General features: G+C 43.8%; 1 protein-coding gene across 1 annotated transcript; it reads left to right on the top strand.

The window, feature by feature from the left end:
* Positions 1-756: 756 nt before the first annotated feature.
* On the top strand, positions 757-16,699 carry LOC117349769 (extracellular calcium-sensing receptor-like). Its single transcript, XM_033923362.1, has 6 exons — positions 757-830; positions 2,242-2,533; positions 5,769-6,596; positions 8,250-8,444; positions 12,154-12,277; positions 15,777-16,699. The coding sequence occupies exons 1-6, from the start codon at positions 757-759 to the stop codon at positions 16,697-16,699; spliced, it is 2,436 nt and encodes an 811-aa protein (XP_033779253.1).
* Positions 16,700-18,428: the final 1,729 nt, after the last annotated feature.

The raw sequence follows: 18,428 nt of genomic DNA, 5'->3' as shown, positions 1-18,428 counted from the left end.
TATTGCTTAACCTATGGCAGTGCCTGAGAAGTTGTCAGAAAGGCTTTATGTTGCATCAGCGGATGGGATCTTCCTCCAGATTGTTGGAGCTCTTCTGCTAAAAAGAGCCCTGGGCCAGAGAGGGCTGCTGTGTCTCTTCACATGCTGCCTGATGCCGACATCTGTGTCCCAGAGGACGGCGCCACCTTGCCGCCTCCCCAGATCGGAAGTGACTGGATTTTTGAGAGCTGGTGATATTTTGGTTGGGGGCATCTTCCAAGCCCATCTTCACATGGTCTACCCCGAGTTCTCCTTCAGGGTAAAACCTGCAACGATTACCTGTCATAAGTAAGGTTTTTTTTTGGTAAAATATAAATTGCTGTCAGTGTGATGATTTTCTATTGTTTTAAGAAACGTTTGGACAATTTCCCGGAGGAAAAGTCCATAGTCTGTTATTGAGATAGACATGGGCAGAGCTACTGCTTGTCCTGGATCGGTAGCATGGAATGTTGCTATTATTTGTTTTTTTTACCAGATCTAGTGACCTGGATTAGCCACCGTGAGGACAGGCTACTAGGCTAATAGACCATTCATCTGACCCAGTAAGGCTATTTTTATATCCTTATTTTCATCAGGGCCTGGGAGTAACCCAAGCTCATACAGGTGTATGTAGCTCCTATCATTGCGGAAAATTCACACCGAGTTAAAATGGTTCATTGTTCAGCCACCTCCCTCCGTGTTGGCCAAGGTGGCTAAATAAAACATGGCTATTGAAGCATGGTTCGTAGGTGTCAAGCAACAGCAAAAGAGAAAAGAAAACCTTACAAAGTTGAGGAACACAAGAGAGCAAGGTAAATAAGACAACTCTTCACCTTGTGATATATCTCCAAATCACTTAGGGCTCCTTTTATTAAACCGCGGAAGAGCTTCTTACTGTGGGCCGTTGAGCTCAATGCTCCAACGCTCATTCAAGTCCTGTGATCTTCAGAGCATTTACCTCGATGGCCCACAGTAAGAAGCTCTTCTGCGGTTTAGTAAAACCCAGCATTAGTTATGTATACTGTACAGAAAACCCAACATGGATCTATGTTTCGGCAACAAATTGTCTTCCTCGGGGGTAAAAACTGGATCTCATGAATTGTAGAGCTCACCAACATAGATGTAAACAGGCAAAAGAATACAATGTACTATAAAAACCACAGCACCTTAATATCTGCAATGGGGTCTTCTAAAAAAAGCTGCTGTGATTGTTATAGTAAGAACATAAGAAGTTGCCTCCACTGGGTCAGACCAGAGGTCCATCTCGCCCAGCGGTCCGCTCCTGCGGTGGCCCATCAGGTCTATGGCCTGTGAAGTGGTTTCTGACCCCTTCTATGACCTACCTCTAGTTCTATCTGTACCCCTCAATCCCCTTATCCTCCAGGGACCTATCCAAACCTTCCTTGAACCCCTGTAAAGTGCTCTGGCCTATCACATCCTCTGGAAGTGCGTTCATGTGTCCACCACCCTCTGGGTAAAAAAGAACTTCCTAGCATTTGTTCTAAACCTGTCCCCTTTCAATTTCTCCGAATGACCCCTAGTGGTTGTGGGCCCCCACAGTTTGAAAAATCTGTCCTTATTCACCTTCTCAATGCCCTTTAGGATTTTGAAGGTTTCTATCATGTCCCCTCTAAGTCTCCTCTTCTCCAGGGAGAACAGCCCCAGCATTTTCAACCTGTCAGCGTATGCAAAATTTTCCATACCCCTTATCAGTTTAGTCGCTCTTCTCTGGACATTGTATTCTTTTGCCTGTCTACATCTATGTTGGTGAGCTCTACGATTCATGAGATCCAGTTTTTACCCCCGAAGAAGACAATTTGTTGCCGGAACATAGATCCATGTTGGGTTCTCTGAATACATAACTAACCCCTCCCCTCCTTTTAAGAAACCACGTTAGGTTTTTTATCATCGGCTGCGGCGTAAAAGCCCTGACGCTCATAGGAATTCTATGAATATCGGAGCGTTCACTTCCGCGGCCGGCGATAAAAACTCTAACACAGCTTCGTAAAAGGGAGTGTGTTTGGGGGGGGGAGGGAGGTGGTAAATGATTTGAAGACTTTAAAAGGGTTTTCTGTGTATATAATATAGACTTTTGGAAATACATCACAAGGCGAAGAGTCATCTTATGTACCTTGAGCAGAGAAATGGCATTCTTGATGGAATTCATCCTGAAAGCGGTCCGCTCCGTAGGAATTAATCAGATGATGTCTTTTGTCTGTTCAGATTACATTATCAGTTCTACCAGTGGATACAGAGTATGGTTTTTGCAATTGAGGAGATTAACAGGGACCCAGATCTCTTGCCAAATGTCACCCTGGGGTTCCGGATTTATGACTCCTGTGTTGCACTGCAGCGGACACTAGAGGGGGCCCTGTGGATACTGTCGGGGAGAGGGAAGCCCATTCTGAACTATCGCTGCCAAGACAACCAACCACTCGCTGCTGTCATTGGCGAATCCAGTTCAACACGCTCCATCCTCATGGCACGGTTACTGGGTCTATATCGCTACCCTCAGGTAGGTAACATGATTGCCAACATGAGGAAAATGAGGCCCTTGAAGGCATGTTTGTTTTTTGAAACGCGTAAAACTTTTAGTATTAAACAAATGAAGATTACCGTATTTTTCCCCGCTCCATAAGACGCACCGGACCATAAGACGCACCTACCTGTAGAGGAGGAAAAGCCAAGAAAAAAAATTTGGTTCAGAATTTTTTTTCTTCTTGGTTTTTCCTCCTTTACACGTAGGTGTGTCTGATGGTCTGGTGCTGGGAAGCCTGCAGCCCGAAACAACCTGCAGTCCAAAGCCCAAAGCCGTGCATAGTCCCCCCCAGCACCCCCCCGTACCTTTTTTAAGTGGTCTCCTGCTGGATGGCTGCCTCTTTGCAGAGCGAAGCACAGTGCTCACCTCCTCTGCATCTTCCTCTTCCTCCCTATGCCTCCTCTCTGGGCCGGTTCTCTGCATCCTGCCCACCATTCATGCCCGGATCACGCTGCCCCAGGGGTTGTGTCAAACAAGCCTTGAGCTTGGCAGGGGATTGTGTCCGGTCCTTTGGTTTCCGCTCTCCTGTCTCTCCATTTGGCTCACACTCCCCTGCGGTCCGCTCTAATTTCCTGTCCTCTGTGCCCTTTTCTGAATTTAGAGCTACCAGATCTGTTCTAGCTCCTGGCCTTCTCCCTCTAGACGAAATGCCGGCTCTCCATTGTCCTCATCCCCCGCCGTGCTGTGATTTTTGTCGCCCAGCTCGTCGTCCATCGGCTCTCCACCTAGTCCTGTCGTCTCATCGCCAGAATCTCATGCTAACAATTTAGCATCCAATGCTTCCTGCAGCCGCTGTGTCAACTTGGCCTTCAGCCCTCGGCAGTCTAGGCCCTGACGCTGGAGCTCGGCCCGCAGGTCAGCTACCTTTAGCTTCTGGGTGTCCAGCGCGCTCATAGCCACTGCCGGTTCCCCCTCAATGCGTGCGGGTGCACTCACGTGCAAAAATTACAAATGCTGGAGGGATGGGGCAGGGAAGGTACGCGTTCGCCACTGCCATTAAACCACCCAATCACATCCAATCGCAGCCAGTCGCGGCATGGGAGCAGGCGTTGTGCAACACTCTGCAAAGAGGCAGCTGTCCAGCAGGAGATCGCGCTGGACCACCGCCACTTTAAAAAGGTACCGGGGGAGGGGGGCACGCGGTGTATTCAGTCCATAAGATGCACCACCTTTTCCACCCCCTTTTTGGGGGTGGAAAAAGTGCATCTTATGGTCCGAAAAATACGGTAATCTTTATGGAAATGTATAACAGTAATTACTAGTTTTCTCCTTTATAGTGTCTATCATCTTGAATCATAGTGAAGATCATTCACCCCACAGCCAGTGAATGCAATAGTGAACCATTCACCCTACAACCAATCAGTGTAATACTGAACCATGGGGATCATTCCCCTCACAGCCAGTCATGAGGACCATTCATCCCAGCTGACCTTGTTATTACTGGTTTTGAGAGATTAATGCACTTGAAACCCTGTATAGAACCACAAGGTTCTATCTTATCTCCGTTATTATTTAATATCTATTTGGCCCCTCTTTTGACCCTCTGTCAATCAATAGGATTTACGGTTTACGCTTATGCCGATGATCTACAATTACTGCACCCCCTTGATCCAACTGATCAAACTGAGATTCAGGCTATAAATCATAAATTAAGTAAAGTCCATGACTGGTTAAACATAAACAAGCTTTCTTTAAATATTTTAAAAACAAATACTCTTCTCTTCTCAGGTAAAGAGGGAGCACAATTAAAAACTCCAGTCCTTATTGAAAACACTCCACTTCCATTAATTACAACCACTAAAATTTTAGGTGTATTAATTGACAATAAACTAACATTTCGTCCTCAAATAAGCGCAATAGTAAAAAGTTGTTATTACAAATTAAGAATGATTAGATCATTGGCCCCTCTTCTAGATATTGGTTCCCTTAACATTCTGATCCATTCACTTGTAATTTCAAAAATGGACTACTGTAACTCTTTATTAAATGGTATCTATCACAAAGATTTAAAACGCTTGCAGCTTATTCAAAATACGGCCATTAAGATAATCTCAGGCGCAAAAAAATACGATCATGTTACCCCTCTGCTCCAAGACGCCCATTGGTTGCCAATCACACACTGAATAACTTATAAAATTGCCCTTCTGACATTTAAAACAATGCTGAGCAACACACCAGCTTTCATAGATAGACTTTTGATTCCTTACGACCCCCCATGATCTCTAAGATCTATCTCTCAATATAACCTTAATATTCCCTCTTTAAAAATCATAGGCACGCGTCGTACCTCCACGTTTTCTGTAACAGCCCCTACGATCTGGAACGCTCTCCCTTTATATCTAAAAATGGAAAAAAAACCTAAAAATTTTTAAAAGCAATTTAAAATGCTTTCTATTTAAAGATGCTTTTAATTAAACTATGGTAGTCTAACTATTAATTTTATATTGTTTCCCAGTCCTTAAGTGTTTTTTCCTTAAATGTTACTCGCTTTTTCTATTACAATTGTATTTCTCCCCCCTTCCCACATGTATCTATGGCCTATGGGTCAATATTTATCTAGTTCTGTACGGTCAGTTGTCCTGTAGATTTTATAAAAGTACGTCTAATTGTTTTGTTTGTTTAAATTGTTAAAGTTTTTACTATGTACAACGCTTTGAAGAATTGATAAAGCGTTTAATCAAAAACTGAATAAACTATAAACTATAACTATAAACTATATTTTTGTCACCTAAGGCTTTATATATAGAGTTTTATACTATTTGGCTTTTATACATCTCCAGAATTGTTTGTCACTTATACATCTCTAGAGTTTTGACCCCTGATGCAAGCATAGGTATTGCTGAAACACAGCTGTGTCAGGACAGTCAGGTCTTTCTGCCTGGGCCACTAGATGCTGGTGAAATAAAGTGATTTTGATTCCAACTTTCATCAGGTAGCCTGTCACCATCTCACTTTATGTTTTTGGTATCTTTAGACCCCCCCCCCTTCCTTCTTTATATTTTTACCATTCACCCCACAATCAGTCACTGTAATATTGAACTAGGGGGATCAGTTACCCCATAGCCAGCGAGTGTAATACTGCATTATAGAAATTGGGGGAAGCTGAGTATTCATTTAACCTCGATATGTAATTCACTCGTTGTTTATCTAGTCTGAAAATGAATCCTTAATTTTGTGAATATTCATGAAACCAATGATCATTTCTTAACAGATCAGCTATTTTGCCACAAGTTCCTTCCTTAGTGACCGGACCCATTTTCCATCTTTCTTCCGGACCATCCCCAGTGACAGCTTTCAGTCCCAGGGTCTGGTCCAGCTAGTCACCTACTTTGGTTGGACCTGGGTAGGACTTCTGGCAACAGATAATAACTATGGACAACAGGGGATACAAATTATAAAACGGGAATTAGTCAAGGCTGGAGTTTGTATCGCCTTCTCTGAGACGATTCTTACCAACCTTCCCAACAAGAATTCAATGGATATTGTCCGGGCAATCAAAAACTCAACTGCGGTTGCTATTCTTGCTTTCTGCACTATCTCTAACTTGATCTTTGTGATGGATGAGGTGGTGTGGCAGAATGTGACTGGGAAGATCTGGATAGCCAGTGAGGCTTGGTCTACTTCGCCACTTCTTTCACGGCAGAAATATGCGGTGATCTCTGGCACCATTGGATTTGCAGTGCAAAGGAAAGAGATAATAGGTTTTAAAGAATACCTCAGCAGACTTCACCCTGCCAGAGTCCCAGAAGACATTTTTATGCAAATGTTCTGGCAAGAGGCTCGTGGCTGCAAGTGGCCAGTGCCAGAAATCCTCTTAAAGTCCTGGAATAACAGCACTAAGATGTGCGCAGGAAGTGAGAAAACGGGCAACCTCCAGGATAGCTACACTGCCAAAACAGACTTTAGGACAACTTACATCATTTACAATGCGATTTATATTATTGCGCACGCTCTGCAGGGTCTGAACTCCTGCCAACAGGGAAGAGGTCCCTTTCTACGCGGCACCTGTGCCAATATTAGTGAATTCCGTCCCTGGCAAGTAAGACTTTAATTACATTGTACACTGAGGGCACCGATATCGGTGACTGCCTAAAAAGCAGCCGCTGCTCGTGTGTCTCAGTCACGCAATGGTACCCTATAGAGAATCGTGTCTCCTTGAAAGATAGGTGCTGGAAATGTAGGCCAGGGTTTTATGGGCTTATATTTCCGGTGCCTACTTTCATCGTGAATTGTGCCTACATAGGCGCTGTAGGCTGCTTAACGCCACTTCTGACATTAGCCATGCCCATAGTGGCATTTGGCAACCTAAAGCGCCTACATGGGCGTGATTCCAGCGTGTATTATTTAGGCGCCAACAGGTGCTTTAATGGTGCTACTTTTTGATGTTTTAAATGGCATTTGTTAATTAACTTAGGCAATGGTAGGGCGCCTACTAGAATGCCTAGATTGGATATTTTTCAAAAGGTTTCACTAACTATGGGTTCTAGTTGGTTGAACCTCTGCTTTCACTCAGTGGTTGGCTACATTTGACCGTTCAAAATTTATAAAGCAGCCAAATTTAGCAGGTCAAAAACTAGGTGACTTGGTCCTGAGGTGGGAATTTCACTTATCGGGATAACTCTATCCAGCTCAGGTAAAATGATCAACCCTTACCACCCAAATAGCAGTCCTCAGTCTAGTCCACTGTGCCCCACAAACTTTCTCGAGCCGTGGCACACTAAACGTAGTGGCTGCGGCTCGAGGCGTCCAGAAGTGCGCGGAAGTCGCCATGATGTCACGTGCATGCGTGACATCATGTCGATGTCCACGCACATACAAAGGCCTAGACTTAGGAGCATAAATTATTTGAATATTAGATATTCCTTAGGACTTTAGAGAATAATAGAATGGCACTGGTAATCAGAAATTGGAAAATCTCTAATCTGCAGTTCCAAGGAGATTATCAGGGGTGGGAAATTTTATGGCGAAACCAGAAAATATTTCTTCACTGAAAGGGTGGTTGATCGCTGGAATAATCTTCCACAACAGGTAATTGAGGCCAGCAGCGTGCCAGATTTTAAGAAAAGATGGGATTGGCATGTGGGATCTCTTCATGGAGGTAGTTAGAGGGTGGGCCATTAGTGTGGGCAGACTAGATGGGCTGTGGCCCTTTTCTGCCGTCATGTTCTATGTTTCTATGTTAGATAAATCAAAGGAGAGCTTCATAACTTTAAACTGACAGCAATGTTGCCATAGGCTTTGAATTTGACATAGCAAAAGTCTTTTACAGTTGATTACACGCTGTCGGAAAATGCCTTTGACAATGTTGGAATAGAAGTGTTGGAGGTGGATGGGATAAAGAGGGGAAATGGATGATGACATTGTCAATATAAACCTCTACGACAGGGGTAGGGAACTCCGGTCCTCGAGAGCCGTATTCCAGTCGGGTTTTCAGGATTTCCCCAATGAATACGCATGAGATCTATTTGCGCGCGCTGCTTTCAATGCATCTTCATTGGGGAAATCCTGAAAACCCGACTGGACTACGGCTCTCGAGGACCGGAGTTCCCTACCCCTGCTCTACGATCTGGAGAGTTTCCATTCTCTCAATTTCCATCTGGAAGATCAAGGTATATTCTCAAAGTAAAAATCATCAGGATACTCTTTCTTCCCCCTTTAGCTTCTTCATTATGTTAAGAATGTGCATTTTCAGAATAAAATTGGAGAGGAGGTCTTTTTTGATAGCAATGGTGACCCACCTGCTAGGTATGAGATTGTAAACTGGCAACTGAGTCCTGAAGGCACCATTAGACATGTGAAGGTGGGCAGTTATGACTCTAGTGCTCCTCCAGGACAGAACCTCATTGTCAATGCCAGCGCCATCTTGTGGACAACAGGGACAACACAGGTACAGTATGAGCTTATTTATTCATCTCTGTTTTGTCTGCGTTCGATAAGTTTATTCACATTGAGCTAAATGGTCAAACGTACGCCATAAAGTATGATTTCTTGGCCAGTAATCCTTTGTGAGGTGCTCATCGAGAATCCAGTGTAGTTAAATCATTAATCATACAGTTGTATGGCACTTCCATAAACGAAAACTCCAAAAACCATTGTTAAGATAGATTTGAGAAAATCCACCGCTTATTCATGGGATACACAGCATAAAACCCGATTTACTCTTTGGGGATCTTATTAAGTACTTGTGACCTGGATTGTCCGCTGTTGGAATTAGAATACTGGACACGATGGTCTGTCCCACTATGCTGATGCTTATGTACTTATAATTGATATATTTTGTGTTTTATTTAAAAGCTAGATAACCTGTCCAGCCTTATCGAATCAGGGTGGTTTACGGTTTCCAAAAACTAAGGCCCTCTTTTACTAATGTGCCCTAACCGATTAGCGCCCGCTAAATATTAACGTGTGCATATTAGTCCACGGACGTGTTAGCGTTTAGGACACGCTAATCGTTAGCGCACCTTAGTAAGAAGTAAAGGTCAGGTATCTCTCTCGCCCCGCCCCTGCTTTTTAGGCGAGTCTCTTTCTTTCCTCCCTCCCTCCCAACCATGGTCAGGTCTCCCCTCCTTCCCTTCCTCTAACCTTTCATAGCCTGCCGGCTCCAGTTTCTCATGGTCTCTTCAGTCCCTGCTACGATGGAACAGCTGGTGTAATTTCTTGTTCCGGTGTAGCAGGGACTGAAGAGACCGTGAGAGACTGGAGCTGGCTAGCCTGCCGGCAGTGTTCTACTTTAATCACTAGCACTGCCGGCGGGTTATGAAAGGTCAGAAGGAGAGAGGGAGGGAGGATGTAGTGGGCCACAGCGGCAGCACAAGGTGGTGGGCTGCTGCGGCTGCAAGCGCAGACAAGTGGTGGGCAGCGGCAAGGCTGCACTTCTGGGAGGGCAGCGGTAGCAAGGGCAGCTCTCTGGGGAGGGGAGGGGGGTGGGCAGCGGTGGCAAGGCAGCTCTCCAGGGAGGGCAGTGGCAGCAAGAGCGGCTCTCCGGGGTGGGGGCAGCAGCAGCGATGGCAGAGAGACAACTCAAAGCCAACATTCCTCCAACGTTGTCTTCTGCCGGAAGTGCTATCAGTCAGATGAAGAATGCCGCAACAGTGAAGGAAGATAGGCCTGACTGCGTTAATCCTGTAAAAAAATTTTTAACATTGTTAAACAATTAACGCCTTAGTTGCATTATTAATGCGTTAATTGTTCAGCCCTAATTTATATCTACCGTATATTTATCTATTATCTTTTTATCTATGTATCTATCTAACTCTATCCAATATTCAGCACTATTTAACTGGCCAGAAACGGCGCTGACCGGTTAAGTAGCGCATAATGGGTTAAATGTGAACATTCAGTGTGAGATAACCAGTTAGGCCCGCTGAATATTTCTAATTAGCAGCTAAAAGTTAACTGGCTCTAACGCACGATAACTGACATTTTTCAGTTCTGAGCAACTAAATTTAGCGGACAAATCAGGCCGTGTAAATAGGAAGTCTTTTCTTTGGCTGCCATAAACTTAGCCAGTTAAATATTTTAGCAGCCAAATAAAACTGGATATTCAATGCTGGTCACCGGAAACGGCCCGACCTGTGGTCCAGAGAACTAAGAAAAAGAGCAATGAACATAAGAACGTAAGAAGTGCCTCTGCTGGGTCAGACCAGAGGTCCATCGCGACCAGCAGTCCGCTCGCGCGGAAGCCCAACAGGTCCAGGACCTGTGTAGTAGCCTTCTATCTGTACCCCTCTATCCCCTTTTCCTTCAGAAAATTGTCCAATCCCTTCTTGAACCCTAATACCGTACTCTGTCCTATCACGCCCTCTGGAAGCGCATTCCAGGTGTCCACCACCCGTTGGGTGAAGAAAAACTTCCTAGCGTTGGTTTTGAATCTGTCCCCTTTCAACTTTTCCTGATTTCGCACGAGCACTTTTGTATAAATAAAAAACTGAACTGCAGAGCCTCATTGCATATCATCACTGTGGAACATCTATGCTGAAGGTAAGTAGCGATTTAAAGTTGGTTGTTTTGTGAAGTTGAGTAGATGTATAGGTGTGATGTCATGTGCGATGATGGTTCCCAGCAGTCATACACGGTTCCGTTGCGGAACCTGGGTTCCCTCCAACTATTCCGAAAACAACTGAAAACCTGGCTTTTCCCTAGCATATAACTTTCTCTCCCTCGTTCCACATTCCCTCTTTTTATATGCTTTTGTAAACCCTTCTCTTCTTATTTTTTAAGCTTTGTAAACCGTGTCGAGCTCCACTTCCATGGAGATGATGCGGTATATAAACTTAAGGCTTAGTTTAGTTTAGTTTTGCTAATGACCTAGGTGGAGGAGCACTGAGCACATTGTAAAGAGTCTTTCACTTAACAAAGGCTGTGGATATAGAGCAGGGGTGTCAAAGTCCCTCCTGGAGGGCCGCAATCCAGTCGGGTTCTCAGGATTTTCTCCATGAATATGCATGAGATTTATTTGCATGCACTGCTTTCATTGTATGCTAATAGATCTCATGCATATTTATTGGGGAAATCCTGAAACCCCGACTGGATTGCGGCCCTCCAGGAGGGACTTTGACACCCTTGATATAGAGCACAGGTGTCAAAGTCGGTCCTCGAGGGCCAGAATCCAGTCGGGTTTTCAGGATTTTCTCCATGAATATGCATGAGATTTATTTGCATGCACTGCTTTCATTGTATGCTAATAGATCTCATGCATATTTATTGGGGAAATCCTGAAACCCCGACTGGATTGCGGCCCTCCAGGAGGGACTTTGACACCCTTGATATAGAGCACAGGTGTCAAAGTCGGTCCTCGAGGGCCAGAATCCAGTTGGGTTTTCAGGATTTTCTCCATGAATATGCATGAGATTTATTTGCATGCACTGCTTTCATTGTATGCTAATAGATCTCATGCATATTTATTGGGGAAATCCTGAAACCCCGACTGGATTGCGGCCCTCCAGGAGGGACTTTGACACCCTTGATATAGAGCACAGGTGTCAAAGTCGGTCCTCGAGGGCCAGAATCCAGTCGGGTTTTCAGGATTTTCTCCATGAATATGCATGAGATTTATTTGCATGCACTGCTTTCATTGTATGCTAATAGATCTCATGCATATTTATTGGGGAAATCCTGAAACCCCGACTGGATTGCGGCCCTCCAGGAGGGACTTTGACACCCTTGATATAGAGCACAGGTGTCAAAGTCGGTCCTCGAGGGCCAGAATCCAGTCGGGTTTTCAGGATTTTCTCCATGAATATGCATGAGATTTATTTGCATGCGCTGCTTTCATTGTATGCTAATAGATCTCATGCATATTTATTGGGGAAATCCTGAAACCCCGGCTGGATTGCGGCCCTCCAGGAGGGACTTTGACACCCTTGATAGAGCATTAAGAAAGCATAAGAAAAAATATTTTAAAAAATAATTAGAAGCATTACAGCAATATATTTTTGATGCATAGTGTGAATGCTGTGTAGTACAAATAAAGATCCCAAGCAAAATAAGCTTGCTATCTTTCTATCATTATAAAGAAATCCTTAGTTTTAGGACTATCTGAGAAAGAATAGTTGCTTTAATCAGAACTATGGACAAACTGCCTGTTCTGTGCTTAGATCCCGCTCTCAGAGTGCAGCCGCCACTGTCCCCCAGGCTACAGGAAAGTGGCTTTGGAAGGCAAACCCATCTGCTGCTTTCAGTGTGACCTCTGTCCCCTGGAGCAGATTTCCAACCAGACTGGTAAGTGGTTGGGTAAACTAGCAAAGCATAATTTAGCAGACATCAGTAAGAATCCAGCCAGCTTCCCTGGTTACGTCTGGTTAGTTAAGGATATTTATTGATATATTTAAAACATTTATAACACGCTATATACCAAAACGGCTCATAATTCAACATCCACAGCTTTAGAGTCATACAATTTAAAAGAACACATATATTTCAGGGTTAAAGGTGGAGCCTGGAATTTCTAGTACTGCATTATCCTTCCACAGGGGCATAGAGCTAGATCAGGGGTCTCAAAGTCCCTCCTTGAGGGCCGCAATCCAGTCGGGTTTTCAGGATTTCCCCAATGACTATGCATGAGATCTATGTGCACGCACTGCTTTCAATGCATATTCATTGGGGAAATCCTGAAAACCCGACTGGATTGCGGCCCTCAAGGAGGGACTTTGAGATCCCTGGCCTAGACCAGACGTGGGCAACTCCGGTCCTTGAGGGCCGCAATCCAGTCGGGTTTTCAGGATTTCCCCAATGACAATGCATGAGATCTATGTGCACGCACTGCTTTCAATGCATATTCATTGGGGAAATCCTGAAAACCCGACTGGATTGAGGCCCTCAAGGAGGGACTTTGAGATCCCTGGCCTAGACCAGACGTGGGCAACTCCGGTCCTTGAGGGCCGCAATCCAGTTGGGTTTTCAGGATTTCCCCAATGACTATGCGTGAGATCTATGTGCACGCACTGCTTTCAAGGCATATTCATTGGGGAAATCCTGAAAACCCGACTGGATTGCGGCCCTCAAGGAGGGACTTTGAGATCCCTGAGCTAGATGATAAAGGCCTGTGCACAGAGATAGGTTTTGAGCAGTTTTCTAAATTGCCACAAAACCTCAAGGTGCCAGTCATGGCATTCCATAAGGCCGATCCAGCAGTAGAGAAATACGGTTTTTTTTAAATTCGTACATATCAGACACTGTTCAATTTCCCTGTATCAAGTAACAAACGGTTTTCAGATCTCAGTGCTCTTGATGGTCTGTACAACAGAAGGCATTTTGCCAAATAATTAGGCAGGATATTTTGGACGCCCTGTTGGATAAGTTTTAAGATCTTAAATTGAACACGGAATGGTATTGGTAGCCAATGTAATTTATTTTTTTTTAAATGGGCGAAATGTGTTCATAACAAGACACTCCCTTCAACATCAGAGCCGCTGAGTTCTGAACAGTCTGTTAATGCCTTGATACGAACTGACAGCATGCCTGAAAAGATACCATTACAGTAATAATAATAATAACTTTATTTTTTGTATACCGCAATACCACAAACAGTTCAGAGCGGTTCACAATGCAAGAGACTGTACATATACAACGAAGATACAGAGAATTAACTGTCAAGTATAATGGTAATCAGTTTCAATTACAGGAGAGTACCGAGAGAGGAAGGAGAAGCCGGAGGAAAGGAAGTACATTGGATTGAGGGGGGAGGAAAGGGAAAGACCGGGGGAGGAAGAGAGGTGGTTAAAGTTTGGTCCGTTTGGCCGGGAGGGAAGGGGTTAGAGAAATTTATCAAAGAGGTAAGATTTGAGAGATTTCCTGAAGGATTGGTAGGACGGAGCAGATGAGATGAGGGAGGTCAGGCAATCATTCCACCTGCCAGCTTGGAAAGAGAGTCTTGACCAGGGGTGTCCAATGTCGGTCCTCGAGGGCCGGAATCCAGTCGGGTTTTCAGGATCTCCCCAATGAATATGCATGAGATCTATGTGCATGCACTGCTTTCAATGCATATTCATTGGGGAAATCCTGAAAACCCGACTGGATTGCGGCCCTCGAGGACCGACATTGGACACCCCTGGTCTTGACCATCTAAATGCTGTAGCTCTGGGCATCTTCCTTCCTTGCCCTTATCACTACCTACTATGCTAATAGCTGCCAGTCGGCTGGAGATCGGTTCTTATAGGGAGGGAAATGTTCAAAGCCATTTACCCAGGCAAATAGCAATTTATTCAAGTGAATTGACTAGCTGCAATTGCCCTCACTCGGCTGAACTAAAAGTGCCTGTGGGGCTTCCATAGGTCCCTCACACATGGGCAGAGTCTAGGAAAGGCTGCTCTGATTTAGGTGCAAGTTTCAGCCATCTAGGTCTGTGGAAGGCGTCAAGTGTTTCCGTAACAGCTCCTACGACTTGGAATTCTCTTCCTCTATATTTAAGAACCGAACTAAACCCGCAGAAGTTCAAAAGCAGTTGAAAGTGCTTTCTTTTTAAAGATGCCTTTAACTGAAAATGCACTACTTTTAACTGAAAATACAATACATATTCATCTTAACAATGTCTAGTATTGATAATTTTAACAGTTTCCAAACTTGATATATATCTATGCCAGCAATTCTTCATTCCCACCCCTTATGTGTTTACCATCTATGTACCTTTTCTTAAAAATTGTAGTTCTTCCCCTTTTTCCTATTGTCTCTCATGGCTAATAAAGTAGTTACCCAAGTATGTCTCATAAAGAATTATGTATGTTTAATCTCTTAAAATGTTAATGTCCTTGTTATTTATTTATTTATTTTTAATCTTTGTCCAGGTAGTGGCTTAGCGATACTTAGCCAAACAAGAGCTCCTTTATAGAACACTATTATAACCAGTTATACACATGTGTATATACAGTACAGTATTGGTGTGAGCATTTACCGTATGTAGTTACAGAAGTCCAAATAGCTGTGTCTACATTGCAAAGATATCCAAATACCTGGCTCTTAAAGTTGATCAAGTTATCAAAACAATCAATCAAATATCAAAAACCAGGTTTAAATCTTTAAATCTCTTCTGGGGGGTCTCAACGGGGCCACTCATTGCGGTTCAAATTGTCATAACCGCTAGGGATTTATACACCATTTCTTCACTGACCCCTATTCTTCAACTTTTAGTTTTCAAATTTAGGTGTTGGAATGGTTCCCGGCCCGACAAAAGCTAAGTCGAATTGATTAACTTTCAAGCTCAAAGTCATTGAAATCTAAGCATATGAATTGCACTATTGAATTAAATTTAAATCTGTTGTCGCACGGCTTTGTAAAACAAGCCCTAAGTGCAATAGGCAATTGAAATGGCTGTAACGATTGCGCACCCCAGGGGTAGGGAACTCCGGTCCTCGAGAGCCGTATTCCAGTCGGGTTTTCAGGATTTCCCCAATGAATATGCATCGAAAGCAGTGCATGCAAATAGATCTCATGCGTATTCATTGGGGGAAATCCTGAAAACCCGACTGGAATACGGCTCTCGAGGACCGGAGTTCCCTACCCCTGGCGCACCCTGTTGTTAAGGACAGTGAATTCTTGCTGCCCCCAAAACAGGACTTTACACAGTTTTGTAAGCAGTTTTCAAGTCCCTCATGTTTACACCTCTCACCATGTTGTCTACTCTTTCACCGTGTTTTATTTGTCATCGGCAGAAAGTCCCATAGAGGAATGAACTAAGGCAAAAAATTACGGAGCTCAATAGGCTTTTCACTAATGTCTTTTTCAGACTCGGTTGAGTGTTGGAAGTGCTCATCAGATGAATGGCCAAATGCAAAGCAAAACCAGTGTGTCCAGAAGTCAGTAGTCTTCCTCTCCTACGAAGAGCCACTGGGGGCCACTTTGGCAGGTGCCAGCATGATTTTCTCCCTCTTTCCTGTTGCCTCCTTGGGTCTCTTCATCTGCTACAGGAACACACCCATCGTCAAAGCCAATAATTGCAATCTCAGCTACCTTCTGCTCCTGGCTCTTACCTTCTGCTTTCTTTGCTCGCTGGCTTTCGTTGGATACCCTAGCCCAGAGAAATGTCTCCTCAGACAAGCTGCTTTTGGCATTAGTTTTGCTCTTTGCATCTCTTGCGTATTAGCCAAAACCATCATGGTGGTCATTGCCTTCAATACCATCAAACCCAACAGTAACTTCAGGAGATGGGTGGGACCCCAACTGTCCTATGGGGTTATCGGGGTTTGTACCTCGATTCAGATTCTTGTGTGTAGCTCGTGGTTAATTCTCTCCCCTCCTTTCTTAGAGTATAACACAAACACTCATCCTGGAATGATAGTACTTGAATGCAATGAAGGGTCTCCCATTGCTTTCTGGGGTATGCTGGGCTATCTTTGGCTTCTGGCCACCTTCAATTTCATAGTGGCCTTCCTAGCCAGAAAACTTCCCGACAGCTTCAATGAAGCAAAATTTATCACCTTCAGCATGCTGGCATTTCTCACGGTGTGGCTGTCATTCATCCCAGCCTACCTTAGCACCCGGGGCAAGTACATGGTTGCCATGGAGATCTTTGCCATCTTGTCATCTAGTTGTGCCTTAATGTTTTGTATTTTCTTCCCTAAATGTTACTTCATCCTAGTGAAGCCTGAGATGAACATTAAGAGTCACCTGATGAGGAAGGACCCAAGTCCCGGCAAACGACGTGATTAAAGTAATATAAGCAAATGACCTGTGTTGTCTTTTCGGTATTTGGGATCATCACTTTTTAATTATTATGCTATCACTGTGTTATTTGTCTAATAAAGCTATAAACTGTTACAGTACCAGGGCTACTTAGTTTCTCACCTGAAAATTGGCTTGTGATATATTACATCAGTTGTCAACACTACAGCTGTGCAAGCGATGCAGTTATTGTTTTGACGATACAGCCATTACCTCATTAATACAACCATTATTCAAATGACACAACAGTTAAACAAGAGATACAGTCATTGTTTTAATGATATAAACCTTAGTGACACAAAAAAATCGCACAAGGCAGTGTTTCCCAAGTCGGTCCTGGACTACCCCCCTCGTCAGTCATGTTTTTGGCATATCCCCAATAAATGTGCATGAAATTAATTTGCATACATTGTCTCCATTATATGCAAATCTTTTTCATGCATATTCATTGTGGATAGCGGGTGTGGCCGGGCCCAGGAGGGTCAAGCCTATAGTTGCCTAGTACACACAACGTTGACTGAGCGGAGACAACGTTGGAGTCAACATTGATGTCAACGTTGGAGTCAACATTGATGTCAACGTTGGTGTCAACGTTGATGTCAACGTTGGTGTCAACGTTGGTGTCAACGTTGATGTCAACATTGGTGTCAATATCGATGTCAACGTTGACCGAGCGGAGTCAACGGAGTTGGTGGATACTATGGTACTGTGTAAAATTTGTTATAAAATTCTCATGTCGCCACAGTTTCTTCCTTTGTCTGTTTTATTGACATACGGCATTCACCTCACACAGTTCAAAAACAACAACAACCCCAAAACGGTTTTATAACACTCCAATAATATTTCTTCTTCCAACTGGGTTTTATAAACAATTTCTCTCCAAATCCTTTCAAAAGCACAAAGCAGCTTTAAGTTCCGCTTCAACAGAAGAAGAATCGAGGTACAATAAACCCCCCCAACCTTTTTGCTCTCGCAATTACAATCCTTGCCTACCTTTAGGCAGGTCTTCAGCTTGGCTTCCTCTGGCTGAGCCAAATTTAAATTTCCCAGTCCAGATAAACAATTCCTGTAAACTTTCATCTTTCTTAAATTCACTTTTAGTTCATTGCAGGGCACTGTCTGAAATACCACACTGAGTTTTTATATTAAGGCCAACCTCAATGGCTATAGGGACCAACCTCCCACGATGACCGGCTATTATGGTCCCTTCCCAATAGGACCCTTTCAGGCTTCAACAATTTAAAGTCCTCTGCAATATTGCTTGTCACACACACAAAAAACTTTCTTTGCTCTGCCCTCTTAAACTGCTGTAGGGCTTCAAACAGTACTTGTGCTTTGACAAAAAAAAAATAATGGCTTGAGTTTTATACACCTTTCTTTTATGCAGCTTTTAGCAAAATGCTATCACACACAGACTTAAACCCCCTCTTTTACGAAACTGCGATAGCAGTTTCTAGCGCAGAGAGCCACGCTGAATGGCCCACGCTACTCCCAACGCAGTTTCGTAAAAGGAGGCCATAGTTTCCTGTTTTTAGAAGCTCAGGTAAAACGACATTCCTAAATAAGACTACAGCATTTTAATGCCAGCTTTCCACTCATTCAATGTCAGTCACCATTTGATTCTCAGGCAAAGAAAAAAAAAATCTGAACTAGCTTCACAAAGTTCCATAAGCTCATCTTGACATAAAGACTCCCTACTATCAGAGTGCTCTGTCAG

The sequence above is a fragment of the Geotrypetes seraphini genome, chromosome 16 (assembly GCF_902459505.1).
Source record: "Geotrypetes seraphini chromosome 16, aGeoSer1.1, whole genome shotgun sequence".
NCBI classification, from domain to species: Eukaryota; Metazoa; Chordata; class Amphibia; order Gymnophiona; family Dermophiidae; genus Geotrypetes; species Geotrypetes seraphini.
The sequence above is the reverse complement of the archived record's forward strand: the minus strand, read 5'-3'. Positions and strand labels throughout refer to the sequence as shown.

Excerpts from the sequence above, each read along its gene's own strand:
- LOC117349769 (XM_033923362.1), top strand. The coding sequence starts at position 757 with ATGGTTCGTAGGTGTCAAGCAACAGCAAAAGAGAAAAGAAAACCTTAC. Across the intron at positions 6,597-8,249 it reads GTGAATTCCGTCCCTGGCAA|AATAAAATTGGAGAGGAGGT; the intron begins GTAAGACTTTAA and ends GTGCATTTTCAG. Across the intron at positions 12,278-15,776 it reads GCAGATTTCCAACCAGACTG|ACTCGGTTGAGTGTTGGAAG; the intron begins GTAAGTGGTTGG and ends TGTCTTTTTCAG.